This window comes from Thunnus albacares, chromosome 3 (assembly GCF_914725855.1).
Source record: "Thunnus albacares chromosome 3, fThuAlb1.1, whole genome shotgun sequence".
In the NCBI taxonomy this organism is placed as follows: Eukaryota; Metazoa; Chordata; class Actinopteri; order Scombriformes; family Scombridae; genus Thunnus; species Thunnus albacares.
In genome coordinates this window covers 32,739,027-32,756,684 of record NC_058108.1, presented here as the reverse complement: position 1 = coordinate 32,756,684, position 17,658 = coordinate 32,739,027, and the positions used below count along the sequence as shown (strand labels likewise).

The 17,658-nt window shown below is 37.3% G+C and overlaps 1 protein-coding gene across 1 annotated transcript in view; it reads left to right on the top strand.

Annotated features, from left to right (window-relative positions):
- The first annotated feature begins 1,054 nt into the window (after positions 1-1,054).
- LOC122976463 overlaps positions 1,055-17,658 on the top strand; it is a 45,611-nt gene continuing 29,007 nt past the window's right edge. Inside the window, exons 1-2 of the mRNA XM_044344968.1 lie at positions 1,055-1,073; positions 1,447-1,641. Coding sequence (XP_044200903.1) covers positions 1,055-1,073; positions 1,447-1,641 — 214 coding nt within the window. The remainder of the gene's footprint in view (positions 1,074-1,446; positions 1,642-17,658) is intronic.

The following is a 17,658-nucleotide window of genomic DNA, read 5'->3' as shown; positions in this document are numbered from 1 at the left end:
CGATGCTGTATTATTTATATATTTACAAGTTCAAATATTTGCATCAGCATCCTGCTAAGGTTGAAACAGTATTGAATCTGCTTCTGTGGTTTTACCTCATTACAGTTGGATTTGCCTCAGTCTAGCTTATGATTGGTTGGTTTAGTCACATGTGCCTAAAAGACGAGGAAGTGTTGTTGTTATGTCTCTGATGCCGGGAGCTAGAGTAAAGTGCTGCTTAAAAAGTCACCTGTCTCCATCCTGCTATTTTCTCTCATGAAGAGTGTCAAATTACCACCTACCGAACCCTCACGTTACACATGCATATGCATATATACATAGTTCTATGATGGTACAGCAATGCACAGAGAATTTTATTTTGTAATGATGTTTAAAATCTTTTTAGTAATTTCTGCACTCTGTACTGTAGAGCTGGACAACTGTTTTAGCTGTTACAGTTATAACAGTTGCTCATTCCTGTTAAAACTTGTCACACATTTTATTTTAGCCGCTTTCAATAGTTTCCCTCACTTCATGTTCTGCATTTCTTTGTGGTTTTCACGCTTAATTGAGCAGTAACTTGACCAAAGAACTAACAGAGAGGAAACTAACCAAGACAAGCACAGACTCTCTAATAATTCATTTACTTCTTCTTTTCCTGTTCAGTAAAAGTGCATTAATGTTCACAGCTTCAATACATTCTTGTTCCTTCACTGCACCTTCAGACTGTACGATGTTCTGTCTCAGTGCACAGAGAGATTAACTGTAAACAGCAACTTTGTATTTGGACTTTTTGATGAGTGTTTTCACCCAGGCATGATTCAGAAATTATATCAAGAAAGTCATATTTTAGAATTATAAAGTGTATAAAAATAAATAAACGTGGAGAAAAAGAATGATACAGAACAAGTCTGTCAAGTTTGAATGATTTGAAAACAACATTGATGTACCACTGATCTGCTGCTCTACTCCAAAAAACTTAGTTAAAAATGTTTTTAATCATTTTGTATTTGAAGGACTTGTTTGATAACACATAACAGACACATTTCAGGCTTTTAGCTTTTTTTAAATGACAATGAACAAGGACAACAACAGTAGAAACTTGGACTAAAGCTGAAACACTCAGCAGTAACAAATGATAAAATACTGTATTCCAGTTCAGTTCTAGTTAGATTGATGCACGATGAGGAGCTTTGAATGACAACAACTACACATAAAGTCATATTGGTGCCATGATCCACTTTGTCTTATTCACTGATTCTTAACTTGTTATAAATCTGATTGTGGTTTCTGATGTGCTCTGTGTTACAGTGGTACAGGGTCAGAATGACTGGAGAGTGACTTACACTTCTACTCACATCTGTGCCTTAAAAGGATCAACAGTGGTCATAAACTGCACCTACAGATACCCATTCAGAAGAAATGACAATAATACTACAGTTAAAGAAACATTCTGGTTTATTAAAGGTCATGAATATGTGGATCTGAGAACAGACTCAGAGTACGCAGGTCGTGTTCAGTATCACTGTGATAAGAACGACTGCAGTCTGAGAATCACAGACCTGAGAGAGAGCGACTCAGATGAGTACAAGTTCATGTTCATAACAAACCAACCAGGAGGGAGATTTACTGGTTCACCTGGAGTCACTTTGACTGTCACAGGTAACATTTTCATTGGCAGATTTAACTGCATTTTAAATGGTTAATATCTTGGAAATAGTACTGTGAATGTTCGTGTGTGTCTGAATTACATTTCTGTTCTTTCTTCACATATACAGATCTCCAGGTGCAGGTGATCAGATCAGACTATCAGTATTACACCTGGGCAGAGCTGAAGTGTCACAGCAGTTGTCGTCTACCTGACCATGCTTCCTACATCTGGTACAAGAATGGACGGGAAATCAGGAGAGAAACATCTTCTCCTTATTCAGTCTACTTCTATCCTGCAAACAGCTTTTCCTGTGCTGTTAAAGGACATGAGGATTTCCCCTCTCTTTCAGTTTGTGAGTTTTCTTCACAGTCTTTCACTAACATAACAGCATCTTGTGGAGCCTTTTATCTAAAGTACTGTACAATGAATTCATGTATTTCTAACATGAAGGTCCCACTGTCTCACTTCTTATTGGATCCATGTTTTTCTCATTGAGCTCTACTGCTGTCAGTATCCCAACAACAATACAACCTGCTCTGTGTTACTGCAGAGAAAGACACAGTCTTTTATTTTAACATTTCATCCAGCCTATTAGACAAAATCTCTTGTTTCAAGGTTTTGACAACTAGATTCATTGTGTCTTCAGTCCCTCTGTGAAAATTACAAATTTCGCTCTAATTTTTCTTTTGTTCAATAATTATATTGACCTTCCTCTGCCATCAATAGTCAATTAGAGCCATCACCCCAGTCTTAACAATACATTTCACACAACACTTAAATACAAACACACACACACACACACACACACATACTAGCGGCAGTTATGAAAGAAAGTTCTTAAAGTAGATGAGGATTACTGCTCTCCCTTTCTCCTTCAGTGTGTTTACTGTCACTTGATGATTTTAAACTCATACACAAGGTAACAGGACATGTAGTTTGTAATGTGTTTGATGAAATATAAACCATTTCAATATGTTCCATTGTGAAAACTTAACCTCAACTGGGGATGAAATGTTAAACATGTTTTTTTCTGCTACAGATGCACCAAAAACCTCCTCTGTGTCAGTGAGTCCCTCTGGTGAAATTAAGGAGGGCAGTTCAGTGACTTTGACCTGTAACAGTGATGCTAATCCAGCAGCAAAATACACCTGGTACAAGGGAACATATCAAAATCCTGGATTTATTGAAAATCGACAGCTTGTCTTCAGGTCCATCAAGCACTTTGACTCTGGATATTATTCCTGTACAGCTAGGAACGGGCTGGGAAGGAGGACATCTGAATACACAATGATAAATGTGAAATGTGAGTGAAACACAGTCTATATTAAAAAAGCATCACATAGCTGATGACAACTTTTTTCAGGCTTCATTAACCAGTGAAATATTTTACTGATCAGACTCTCTTAGCTCTGCCTGCTTCACATTTACAATCATCAACACAAATATAAACTATTATTCATTCTTTCTTTCATGGATTTAAAGGAACAGACTCTCAAAATTGTTTCCTTCTGAAAATTAAATATATTCTTCCATTTTTCTTTGAGTTCTTAGACAAAGAGTACAACAATAAAAACATCAAAAATTAACGGACCAAATCAAAAATTTAGTAAGAAATATTCCGATGTCCCAACATAAAATTATACAATATGATAAATACCTGATAAAGCGCAATACTTCAGCTCAGTTATATTTAGCTTGATGCATGATAAGAAACTTCTGTGACAGGTGACAGCAGACAATCATATTTTGAAGCTGGTCCAGATTATCTTGCCCCCAAAAACATGTTAGCACTATGATACACAGCTTGTTTTAGTAGCTGATTAACTCATTATCAACTGATCTTATGAGTCTGATTGTGGTTTCTGATGTGCTCTGTGTTACAGTGGTACAGGGTCAGAATGACTGGGGAGTGACTTACACTTCTACTCAGGTCTGTGCCTTAAAAGGATCAACAGTGGACATAAACTGCACCTACAGATACCCATCCAGAATAAATGACAACAACAATGAAGTTGAGAGAACATTCTGGTTTACTAAATGGAATAATTATGAACCTGTGGATCTGAGAACAGACTCAGAGTATTCAGGTCGTGTTCAGTATCACTGTGATAAGAACGACTGCAGTCTGAGAATCACAGACCTGAGAGAGAGCGACTCAGCTGAGTACAAGTTCAGATTCATAACAAACCAAACAGGAGGGAGATTTACTGGTTCACCTGGAGTCACTTTGACTGTCACAGGTAACATTTTCATTGGAAGACTTAATGTAACTTCAAATGGTTAATATCTTGGAAATAGTACTGTGAATGTTTGTGTTTATATTTTGTGCATGTATAAAGATAAATGATATTTCTATTTCTTCACATATCCAGATATCCAGGTGCAGGTGATCAGATCAACAGCCTGCAAAGTTCATACCTGTGTTCGGGCAGAGCTGAAGTGTCACAGCAGTTGTCATCTAGATGATCGTCCTTCCTACATCTGGTACAAGAATGGACGGATAATAACAGAACAAACATCTCCTTATTATTTGGGCTATTTTAATCCTGCAGACAGCTATTCCTGTGCTTTGAAAGGACATGAGACGTTCTCCTCTCCATCAGTGTGTGAGTTTATTGCACAAGCATGATCATAATCAGCAGAGTAACAGTGATAAGTGTCATGTTATGATGTCTGCACTGTACAGCTGCATGACTATGATTGGATCATAAGATTAAAACATGTCAATATTTTCTCCTTCAGATGCACACAAGATTCCTCTGGTGTCTGTGAGTCCCTCTGGGGACATTATGTTGGACAGTTCAGTGACTCTGACCTGTAGCAGTGATGCTAACAGAGCAGCTAAATACACCTGGTACAAGAAGAATGTAAATCCAGACCTTCAACCTCTCAGTAAAGAACCACAGCTTGTCTTCAGCTCCATCCAGTCTTCTGACTCTGGAGAGTATTACTGTACAGCTGAGAACCAGCTGGGGAAGAGGACATCTGAATACATCTTTATTGATGTGAAATGTGAGTCAAACAGTTCATTTAAAAAAGCAACATACAGCTGTTGGTCTTGTCAACCTTGTTAAAAAGTGGAAAAGATTTGTCTGATCATGTCTGCTTTCTTCAGCTCTGCCTGCTTCACATTCAGTCTGCTGCTGTAGTTCACTGAGCAGCTCCAATACAACATGTTGTACTAATGCAACCCTTCCTCATTTTATATTTGATTCATTTTGATACATCTCCTCCAGATGCTCCAAAGCTTCCCTCTGTGTCAGTGAGTCCCTCTGGTGAGATAGTGGAGGGCAGTTCAGTGACTCTGACCTGTAGCAGTGATGCTAACCCAGCAGCTAATTATACCTGGTACAAGGAGAACCAAACACTGCCTCAAGAACCAGGGGATCGTTATCATTTCACCTCCATCAGCTCTGAGGACAGAGGGACCTACCACTGCAAGTCTGAGAATCAGTATGGACAGTTGGAATCTAAATCTCTATTTATAGATGTCCAGTGTAAGTCACACAAGTCTGCTCTATTTTTCATGATTCAAAATGAAAATCCTTCAAAATCATGCATGCCAACATTAATGGAATGTGTTTCTATACATGTTGTCTTCCAGATGCTCCAAAGCTTCCCTCTGTGTCAGTGAGTCCCTCTGGTGAGATAGTGGAGGGCAGTTCAGTGACTCTGACCTGTAGCAGTGATGCTAACCCAGCAGCTAATTATACCTGGTACAAGGAGAATGAAGACTCACCAAAAGCATCAGGACAGATCTTCACCATCACTGATGTCAGACCTGAACACAGTGGGAATTATTACTGTGAAGCCCAGAACAGAAGAGGACGTCATAACTCCACCTTATATCTGACTGTTGGATCAGGTAAGTTTTTCATTCAGAGACACACACACTGCACTAGGAGTCATTAGCTATACAGTTGCCCCAAGTGGATTACTTCAGACCTAAGGGTGGTATTCATAAGAGACAGTAAAACAGGTTTGTGTGAATCACTGCTGACTGGAGGAGTCAGCTCAATTAAAAAAGTAAAGAGAGATCTGAGCAAGAGAAAAATCTGAATTTTCATGTCAACGTGTTTCTTATTCATAAGTCATATTTCAAAAGATTATGTGACCTCTGATTAGGATGAAGTGATGCAGGCTTTTTATATTTAACTAGTGGAGAGAGAGCTGTGTTCATGAATACAAGCAGTCAAGGTGAGATTTTTTCACACTGCGCTGCCTCACTCTATGAGACCAAGAGTCTAAATATTGAGCTGCTGCATTTTTTCCTTTGGAGGAGAAATTTAAAGTGTGACCAAGAGTATTCAGACACAACAGACCAAGTGGAGGTCTTGGTAAACTGTGGACACACTGTAGGAGTTAAATCTCCGGCTTGTATGGGTGAATATGGAGACTCCATTGAAAAACTGATTTTCAATGTAATCTAAAGGAAAACACATGAACTTGTAAGAATGATTTGAGGAATCATATTTTTTACAACAGCATCCTCTACTGAACCAATGGCAATTTGTGGTCCATCACTCAGTAATGCATCACACACCACCAGCTGAGCTGAGGAAGCTGCAGGAAGAGAGGAGAGTTTACTCACTGCAGCTGCTGACACTGTCGCCAGTGTTTTGTAAAAATGTATTTCTTTTTTTTTCACATTTGTAACAGATTAAAGTAAGATGGTAAAGGGCAGTACTGGATCACTAAGACATTTAGTTAAAGATCCCCTCCAAACATGTTTTAAGACTTATAAAAATACTTTGCTTTGAATAATAATTTGTGTATAATATGTTTATTCCACAAAAACTAACTTACTAGTTTGGAATTCTTAAAATTATATCTACTTCTTCTCCCTCATTGAATAAACTTCCAGAATCTATAAATATGTAAATATTTTTATTTTAAAAGTTGAACCACTGGATACAAGATGTCTCCTTCATCACTGTAAAGTCCATTCTCAGTGTTTGTGCACTGGAGGCTTCAAGTTTCCACATCACATTTATGTAAGTTGCATATTGGACCAGGATAAGCTTCCAAAGTAGTTGTGATGTCACAAATCATGCTCGTAGGCACAGCTTTAACTTAGATTTTCAGTGATTTTCATGTTAAATATATTCTAAGCTGAAAAGAGCTGTTAGAGTTTAGAATGAAGAGAACTGAATATACATGTGTAGCTCGTGGAATTAGATGCCACACAAGACACAATTACTTCAGTGGTTCTTGTAGCTTTAATTTTATTGTTGACCATGTTTGCAACAGGTCATTTTAACAGAGTGTTTAAGCTACTGAGTCCTTTTAGAGAGCAGCTCATGTGCTTTCACAGCTTGTTGCAGACTTAATACAAAAAATTATGTAAAAGAAAAATGACAAAAACAAAACACAGCAGTGGGCCATGACCATTGACAGAAAACACAAAAAAGAACCAGACAAAAACACACTCAACAACCACAAATCCACAAAAACAACCATGAATGCACAATGCACACCTGCAAAGGATACCCACACCTCAACAAGTCCCACCAAACCCACACGGAACTGCCCGGAGATTGCACAACTCAACACACTGCAGTTTACCTTCAAACAGAGTTAAAATTCTTTTAAAACCTGAACCGTTCCTCTAGTAACAAAGTGCAATAGCATGGTGTGGCTTCATGCACACTAACATTACCTTGCTATGCAGTTGAGAACACAGTGAATGAGGGCTGGTGCCAAAATCCCAGGTCATGTAGTTTCTACTACTTTACACAACTGAGTCACAGCACCGTCCACTCTGCAAATCTCCTGTAATTTGAACATAAAACAGGAAAAAAGACCAGGATGCATTTGGCAGAGTGACAGTAATATTACTCAATGCTGCCACCTTGTGACCAAAATCAGCAATAACAAGTGAGACTGTGACACTTACAATCTGCTTCATATTTTAATCAGACTTAAATAATTTTACACTCAGAAGAAAACAACAAAGAACACATGTATTAACATTCAAACAACTTTGAGAGCTATACCTCACCGAAGTGGAAAATTACATCTGAACCGATTTACCACCAGGCTACATATATATTGACCAAAACATTGGACCCAAACATGCTGTAATACCCTCATTAACTGTCAGTGTTTTCTTTTGATCGCTGTTCTCCAGGAGCAGGAAAATCAATAGCTGCTGGTGTAACAACTGCTGTTCTCCTGTTTATCATCATCCTCTCTGTCTTCCTGTGGATGAGGTAAGCAGTTCTGTTTCATTAAATCATTGATCAAAATTCAGTCATTTGTGTTTTTTAATTAATTCTCCTAACCAGGAAAAAGAGAGCCTCCAATCAAAGGTCTGAGGCTGAGGAGAGACCAGACAACAGAGAGAGGGTGAGGAGGGAGAGTTATACTATTCTATCCTGGTTCCACACTTCCACAGTCACTATCTTAAAGTGCAACTAGAAAACTCATCAGACTGTCAAACACTTCATGTCGTTTCTTAACAATCCTTCATCACAGAAACCAACACTTTCCTCATTTCTATCACCCTCCAGACACAGCCGGAGGAGCAAGATAACCTTCAGTACGCCAGCGTGCACTTCTCCAACAACCAGGCAGATCCTCTCTACTCCAACATCAGATCAGCTCAGCCCCACAGACACATGGAGGAACGAGAGGTCGTCCAGTACGCTGCTGTCACATTTAACAGAGCTGGTACTGCCCCGAGGTGAGCAGCTCTTCACACAGGAACATAGTAGCAACAGTTTTATTTCACTTTTTCATTTGTTATATTTGCCTGTTACATCTGTATTATGACTGTTTGTATAATTTAATACAACATCTTCACAATCACCTGATTCATTTTTTAATTTCCCTCTCAGAACCAGAGGTCAGGAAACTGAAGAAGATCCAGCTGCACTGTACAGCACAGTCAACAAAACCTCATGAACACACCAGCAATCTCATGTTTTGTTTTGTTTTTTCCCATTTTTGAAAACAATGAGAAGAACTCCCCCACACTGTCACGCAATGATTAGTAATTGTGTTTAATATTATTTTGAAATATGGTATTTGTTATTTTAAAGGGGTCTAAACTGTGTTATTTGTGTTTTTGTATAATTTCACCTAAAAAGGTAAATATTTGTACATTCAAGAAGCAGTCAGTCCTTCTAAAGTGTCGTCTGTGGTCAGTTATTTAAAATACAGCATGATAAAAGTGAATAGACCTAATGCCAAGTTTGACAGTTTCTTTGTTTATTATTAGGCTATTATAAGTTTCACCCAAATCAAGTAAACCTCTGTGGTAGCTACCTTTTAAATAGACTGAACCCAAACAACCATCATTCCAGTCTAAAGTCACTTACAGCATCTTAGACATAGTATAGAGTGTTGGGGTGCTACACCTGCTGAAAGAAAAATGTTAAAAAATGAAAAAGAAAATTGAAAAAAATCTCTACACACCTGAATATGTGACATGTGCATTAGAGGAAGGTGCAGCTCAGACATGTCTGAAACATGATTTAATAAATATTCCAGCAAGAAGCGAGACAGTGTGTCAGAGTTCTCCTCATTGTTTTCAAGTTGCACCTTCCTCCAACACACCTGTCACATATTCAGGCGTCCAGACCTTTTTTTTTTCATTTTATTTATTTATTTATTTTTTAAAATTTCAGCGGGTAACCATTGGATTTTAAAACTTTATTTCTCAGGGTGGACCTCTCCAAGAATGCATCATAGAGACAAATATATATTTTAGAGCGATTTGAATTGACAGTTTATCTTGTTATTTTACTGCAGAAGTAAAATCCCATTCAGACCTAGCTCCTGTACTTATTAATTTCATTGAGGATCCTTTGAAACAATGGAAGAAAGCAGTAAGCGGCATTTGGATTGACAACAGAATTGATCTGCCAGTAGGATTTATCATCAGTGCCAGACAGCCTCAACATATTTATTGTTTCTTTACTCTCACATGTATACTAACCTTACACACTCTGTAAAGATGTAAGTAGTGAAGCTGATCCCAGTGACAAAACTTTCATTGTAAAACCTGCTAATTTAAACCTGTAGTATTTGTGCGACTGGAGTCACCGGAGTCATTTAGTGGAGCTGTGGATACTTGCCAGTGTAATATTTATTAACGTTGGGTTAGAGGAGATATACTAAAGATTATTATAACTTGCAGCTTTGGACATATCTCAGGAGTAGTGTATCAGTTAGTTAACAAGTGGTAAGATTGTAATGTTTAAGATATTTAAAAAACACACTGGAGTATTAGAGAGCTTTTACTGATCAACTTGTAACTTCCTATTGCTGCCACTAGATAATAGTAAAGAGTTATATTTCATTGATAACAGACCATTTCCACTGTCCTTTCTGTATTTACAGTATGTCTTCCAGTTTCATTATGACAACCAGTTTTATTGTCAGTCAAGTATTTGTTGTCAGTATTCTAACATTCATCTTGTGAATTATTTCTACTGCCTTACAGTAACATTACAATTATCTGTTTTTCTGCTTTCTTTATACATATTATAACAGCCTGTTTTTGTTCTATATCGCAATTTCTAAACCATGTAATCACTTTTGTCCTTGTTCTTTCTTGATTGAATAAAAATGATCTCAGTTCTAATTGGAGAGATGAGTCACTTATTGTGACAATGATTGCAGTAAATCAGAATCTTAGATTGTGAATGACGTCAAACTACACATATAATAAATTTAGTGATATGATTTACACATGCATGCATGGTTTAGTCCCAAACACAAGGAGTGAAATGTTACGATTGACCTCATAGTCCAGGTTAGTTGTAACATACCCTGGGGTGAAATGTAACATTATAAAGTAAGGATTATGACAAAACTTAAGATATTGAAAACTTTTTATTCAACACTTAAATGATTTTCAATGATTTTTTTAACATTATTGGGATGTGTGTGTGTGTGTGTTACACTAACATTTTAACATTATAATAAAACTAAACAACTAAACTTCATCAATTGAACATTAGTGTATGTGTGTCTGTGTGTTACACTAACATTTGAAAATAGTAATGAAACTGAAAAAAATGTGTAAATGTGCACCAGGTCCATCAATTGAACATTAATGTGTGTCTGTGTGAGTGTGTCTGTGTGTGCCCACTATGTATGGAGTATGTGTAGCACTCCAAAATGTTGAGAGGCACCCCCTTGGCAGTCTTTCTCTTACATGACCTAGGCACACTGAAATTCAAAGTAAACATAGAAATACAATTAATTTTTTGCTTGGGGTAGGTTGTAACATTTTTTCACATGTTGTTACAACTAACCCAGACTCTTGTAGCCATGAACTAGCTTACCTTACAGCTAACAAATAAAACATTAGCACTAACCACTTGCATGAAAGATATCTACACAGACACATAATTAACATGATTTAAGTTTGATGAGTTCATCTACAAAGTAGGCAATGCTATCAAAAATAAATGAAGAAAAAATGAATGAATGAAAAAAAAAATACCTTCTTGCCTCAAAATATTTTTTTTTCTTTCTAAAATTGGCTGTGTCTGCCACAAGGTGCTACTTCCTCACTTGTGGTAAAAGGACAAATTTGAGCATGTGCAGCACATCCGTCACATGTGTCATGTTTTTTAAACTGTGCCCACAATTAAAAAGAGTAAAATAATAAAAATGTCTCATTATTTCTCTTCTCTCTTTAAATTACTAACAGCCTAGAACACTGATCTCTTATTCTCTCTAACATAGATTATATTAAGTCTTTGCAAAACGGTAAAACTTGGTTGTCACTTCTGCCTTTGCTGGCAACTGGAACCTCATGCATTTTCATAATAAGAGGAAGGAAATGTGGTCATTTAATTTTAGTCTTACATCTGACATCTGGTCACAGATCACAGAAGACGAGCATCTGAACAGACAACAACCTTCTCTGTTGTGAGTAGAATAGTTTACTGATATGACTATTACATGTTTTGTACATTGTTTGATGTATTTTATTGTCTCTGAAGCCTCACAGAGAGATAAGAAGAGCAGCTATGAGTTTAACAGCAGCAGCGAGTGGATTTGTTGTCTTCCTTCTCTCTGTGTCAGGTACTGTATATCTACATTTACATTGTAGGACATTTAGCACACTTAAATAGAAAAGTAAATATAAAATATCCCAGATCAGCACTTTTCTAGGTTTGATGTATGTGTGATGCAGTATGATGAATAACTTTTAAGCTCTACGACACCAAATATTCACTTCTGTTTATTCCTGTGTAAAATATAGCTGTTGAATGAAGGAAAAATGGTAAAAAATAACATCAATATTCACTGCTGAACACTTTAAAATTATTATATTAAGATGTTCAGCTGTGTCTGTGTCATGGGTGGTGGGGGTGGGGCCTGGCTAGTGAGGTTTGTCCACCCTCCCTCCATGGATTGTAAGAATCATATATTTTTATACATGCATATGCATATATACATAGTTCTATGATGGTACAGCAATGCACTGAGAATTTCATCTTGTCATGATGTTTAAAATCTGTTTGGTAATTTCTGCACTCTGTACTGTAGAGCTGGACAACTGTTTTAGCTGTTACGGTTATAACAGTTGCCCCTTCCTGTTAAAACTTGTCACACATTTTATCTTAGCTGCTTTCAAAAGTTTCCCACATTTCATGTTCTGCATTTCTTTGCGGTTTTCACACTTAATTGAGCAGCAACTTTACCAAAGAACTAACAGAGAGGAAACTAACCAAGACAAGCACAGACTCTCTAATGATTCATTTACTTCTTCTTTTCCTGTTCAGTAAAACTGCATTAATGTTCACAGTTTCAATATATTCTTGTTCCTTCACTGAACCTTCAGACTGTATGATGTTCTGTCTCAGTGCACAGAGAGATTAACTGTAAACAGCATCTTTGTAATGTAAATTTATTATATGTAATTCTAAGAAAAAAACTTTGTATTTGGACTTTGATGCGTGTTTTTAACCCAGGCATGATTCAGTAATTATGTTATGAAAGTCATATACTGGAATTATAAAGTGGCTAAAAAGTAATAGATGGAGAAAAAGGATGATACAGAACAAGTCTGTCAAGTTTTAATGAGGTGAAAATAACATTGATGTACCACTGATCTGCTGCTCTACTCCAAAAAAGTTAGTTTAATATGTTTTTACTCATTTTCTATTTGAGGGATTTGTTTGATAACAAATAAGAGACACATTTCAGGTGTTTAGCTTTTTTAAAACTAAAATGAACAAGGATAACAACAGTAGAAACTTGGACTAAAACTGAAACACTCAGCAGTAACAAATGATAAAATACTGTATTCCAGTTCAGTTCTAGTTAGATTGATGCACGATGAGGAGCTTTGAATGACAATGACTACACATAAAATCATGTTGGTGCCATGATCCACTTTGTCTTTTTCAATGATTCTTAATTGTTGTTATGAATCTGATTGTGGTTTCTGATGTACTCTGTGTTACAGTGGTACAGGGTCAGAATGACTGGGGAGTGACTTACACTTCTACTCAGATCTGTGCCTTAAAAGGATCAACAGTGGACATAAACTGCACCTACAGATACCCATCCAGAATAAATGACAATGATACTACAGTTCAAGAAACATTCTGGTTTATTAAAGGTGAACCTGTGGATCTGAGAACAGACTCAGAGTACGCAGGTCGTGTTCAGTATCACTGTGATAAGAACGACTGCACTCTGAGAATCGCAGACCTGAGAGAGAGCGACTCAGCTGAGTACAAGTTCATGTTCATAACAAACCAACCAGGAGGGAGATTTACTGCTTCACCTGGAGTCACTTTGACTGTCACAGGTAAAATTTTCATTGGAAGACTTAATGTAGCTTCAAATGGTTAATATCTTAGACTAGTAAAAATTAGAAAAGTACTCACAGTACAATAGTACTGTGAGTACTATTGTACTGTGTGTGTGTGTGTGTGTGTGTGTGTATTCCTTTTTTTTCCTTGCAGATCCAAATCTACAAGTGCTGAAACGCTCAAATGACAGCCAGGATTATCTGAAGTGTAACAGCAGTTGTCATCTGCCTGATAATTCTTCCTTCATCTGGTACAAGACTGGACAGAAAATTCAAGATGAAACATCTTCAACTTATAGGAAGTTCCTTTTCTCCTCAGACAGCTTTTCCTGCGCTGTAAAAGGATTTGAGCATCATCCTGCTCCTTCAGTGTGTGAGTTTCTCACTAAACTACCCACATCTAGTGGAGCCTTTAACCTATTGTACTATACCTTGTATCTACATGTAATTCAGGGGCAGCATGTGATTCAGAAATTGACATAGAAGTGGATCAAAACCGAACCACATCCCCATGAGATTTTAGACATGTTGAACTCATATCTTATTCACTGTGCTGACTGCAAAATAAATGTAAAATAAGAGTTTACTGTATATTTAAAAAGTCTGTTCACTCAAAATACACAAAACATATTTTCTGACATGATCCTTTTCTAACCATGTGAATAGTTACAGTTTCATGTGCCTAAATTTTGAAATATCAATCCTGGAATAGTCTGCTGCCATCTCAATACAAAGAAAGTGAATTAAATATTGTTTGTACTGCTTAAAGCTTTGAAAACCAATATTTGAAAACAATCTATCTATGTGTCTTACCAGAAACATCATCCCTGTTACTTTGGATAATTTACAGACCTTGTCGTGGACAGTTTTTATAGAGAGTACATCTTGAGTAGAAAGTAGTTCCAATGAAAATTGTTGACAGATATGTCTGTGGATGATTCAGAGTAACCAAAACAATTTTGAAACATGATTTTTATGCACAAACTAAATTCTGTTGACCTACATTGTGTTGAGTTGGCAGCGTCTCAAAACCTGAAAAGTTAAACCACAACTAACTTTGTATCTTTGTGAATAGATACCACAAATAAGTCATTTTATAATATATATTAATAATTAATAATAATTATTTTTGTTACACACACACACACGACTAAGGATTCAGGACTAACTGTGCTGCTTTAAATGAATTCTATCTCTCAGGTGTCTTTGGTCCAAACTGCAACAGAGTGACTTACACTGACAGAAGCATCTGTGCCTTCAGAGGATCATCAGTGGACATTTCCTGCACATACAACAGTTTAAGATCTATCACATCAAAATTCTGGTTCAGTCCTGAACGTAGTCATCAGTGGCAGAATTCCTCACAGCCTGAGGACCTTAGTGAAGACTCCCAGTTTGCAGGTCGTGTTCAGCTTCTTAAAACAGAGGGAGGACGCTCCACTCTGAGAATCTCTGACCTGAGAGAGAGCGATTCAGCCCAGTATCACTTCACATTCAAAACACAAAGCTTTGAATGGAGGAGTAGTTTACCTGGATCAACTCTGACTGTCACAGGTACTGATGAACACAAACTGATGACTAGTGAAAGTGGTGAATAGTTATTCTTGAAGAGTTGCACATGAAATTGATTTAATTATATTGAATATTTTACGCCATTTGCATTTTTGATTGGATGATCCCAAATTATTTCACCCACCAGAACTACAAAGGATATTTGACTGTATGTTTGTATATTTTACTGGTAACAAATGCCATTTTTGATCCTTCCTCAAAGATCCAGCTCTCCAGGTGCAGGTGACCAAAATAAAAGTCCATCAGTCTTATACCGAGGCAGAGCTGAAATGTCTCAGCAGCTGCAGTTCAGCAGGTCGTATTTCTTACATCTGGTTCAAGAACGGACAGAAAGTTTTGAAGGAGGAAACTTCTCTTTATTCAGGGCAGTTTAATCCTGGTGACAAAATCTCCTGTGCTGTGAAAGGACATGAGGATTACCGCTCTCCTTCAGTGTGTGAGTTTATTTAAATATGTCACTAATACAATGTCAAAATGTATCAGTGCACAGACAGTTGATTTGTATATGAGGGAATCAACTTTGATCACACACTTAGTATCTAAGATTTGCTTCTTACATTTTATCAATTGTTCAACTGTTGTTTCTCCTCCAGATGCTCCAAAGCTTCCCTCTGTGTCAGTGAGTCCCTCTGGTAAGATAGTGGAGGGCAGTTCAGTGACTCTGACCTGTAGCAGTGATGCTAACCCAGCAGCTAATTATACCTGGTACAAGGAGAATGAAGACTCACCAAAAGCATCAGGACAGATCTTCACCATCACTGATGTCAGACCTGAACACAGTGGGAATTATTACTGTGAAGTCAAGAACAGAAGAGGACGTCATAACTCCACCTTATATCTGACTGTTGTGGCAGGTAAGTTTTTCATTCAGCTACACACACACACTGCACTAGGACTCATTAGGTTATAGAGACAGTAAAACAGGTTTGTGTGATTCACTGCTGACTGGAGGAATCAGCTCATATCAAATCATGGTGAAGAGAGATCTGAGCAAGAAAAAACTCTGAATTTTCATGTCAATGTGTTTCTTATTCACAAGTTATATTTCAAAGGATTATGTGACCTCTGATTAGGCTGAAGTGATGCAGGCTTTTTATATTTAACTAGTGGAGAGAGAGCTGTGTTCATGAATACAAGCAGTCAAGGTGAGATTTCTTCACACTGTGCTGCCTCACTCTATGAGACCAAGAGTCTAAATATTGAGCTGCTGCATTTTTCCATTTAGAGGAGGAAGTTAAAGTGTGACCAAGAATATTCAGACACAACAGCCCAAGTAGAGGTCTTGGCAAAATATGGACACACTGGAGTTAAACTTCCAGCTTGTATGAGAGAATATGGAGACTCCACTGAAAGACTGTTTTCAATGTAATCTAAAGGAAAACACATGAATTTGTAAGAATGATGTGAGGAATTATATTTTTTTTACAACAGCACCCTCTACTGGACCAATGGCCATTTGTGGTCCATCACTCACTCAGCAAAGCATCACACACTTCCAGCTGAGCTGAGGAAGCTGCAGGAAGAGAGGAGAGTTTGCTCACTGCAGCTGCTGACACTGTCACCAGTGTTTTGTAAAAATGTATTTCTTTTTTTCACATTTGTCACAGATTAAAGTAAGATGGTAAAGGGCAGTACTGGATCACTAAGACATTTAGTTAAAGATCACCTCCAAACATGTTTTAAGACATATAAAAATACTTTGCTTTGAATGATAATTTGTGTATAATATGTTTATTCCACAAAAAACTTACTAGTTTGGACTTCTGAAAATTATATCAACTTCTTCTCCCTCATTGAATAAACTTCCAGAATCTATAAATATGTAAATATTTTCATTTTAAAAGTTAAACCACTGGATACAAGATGTCTCCTACTTCACTGTAAAGTCCATTCTCAGTGTTTGTGCACTGGAGGCTTCAAGTCTCCACATGACATTTATGTAAGTTGCATATTGGACCAGGATAAGCTTCCAAAGTAGTTGTGATGTCACAAATCATGCTCATAGGCACAGCTTTAACTTGGATTTTCAGTGATTTTCATGTAAAATATATTCTAAGCTGAAAAGAGCTGTTAGAGTTTAGAATGAAGAGAACTGAATATACATGTGTAGCCCGTGGAATTAGATGCCACACAGGACACAATTACTTCAGTGGTTCTTGTAGCTTTAATTTTATTGTTGACCATGTTTGCAACAGGTCATTTTAACAGAGTGTTTAAGCTACTGAGTCCTTTTAGAGAGCAGCTCATGTGCTTTCACAGCTTGTTGCAGACTTAATACAAAAAGTTTTGTAAAAGAAAAATGACAAATAAACATGGCAGTGGGCCATGACCATTGACAAAAAACACAAAATAGAACCAGACAAAAACACACTCAACAACCAGAAATCCACAAAAATAACCCATGAATGCACAATGCACACCTGCAAAGGACACCCACACATCAACAAGTCCCACCAAACCCACACGGAACTCCCCGGAGATTGCACAACTCAACACACTGTTGTTTACCCTCAAACAGAGTTAAAATTCATTAAAAACCTGAACCATTCCTCTAGTAACAATGTGCAATAGCAAGGTGTGGCTTTATGCACACTAACATTACCTTGCTGTGCAATTGAGAACACAGTGGCCGACAGCTGATGGCAAAATCCCAGGTCATGAACTCCACTAG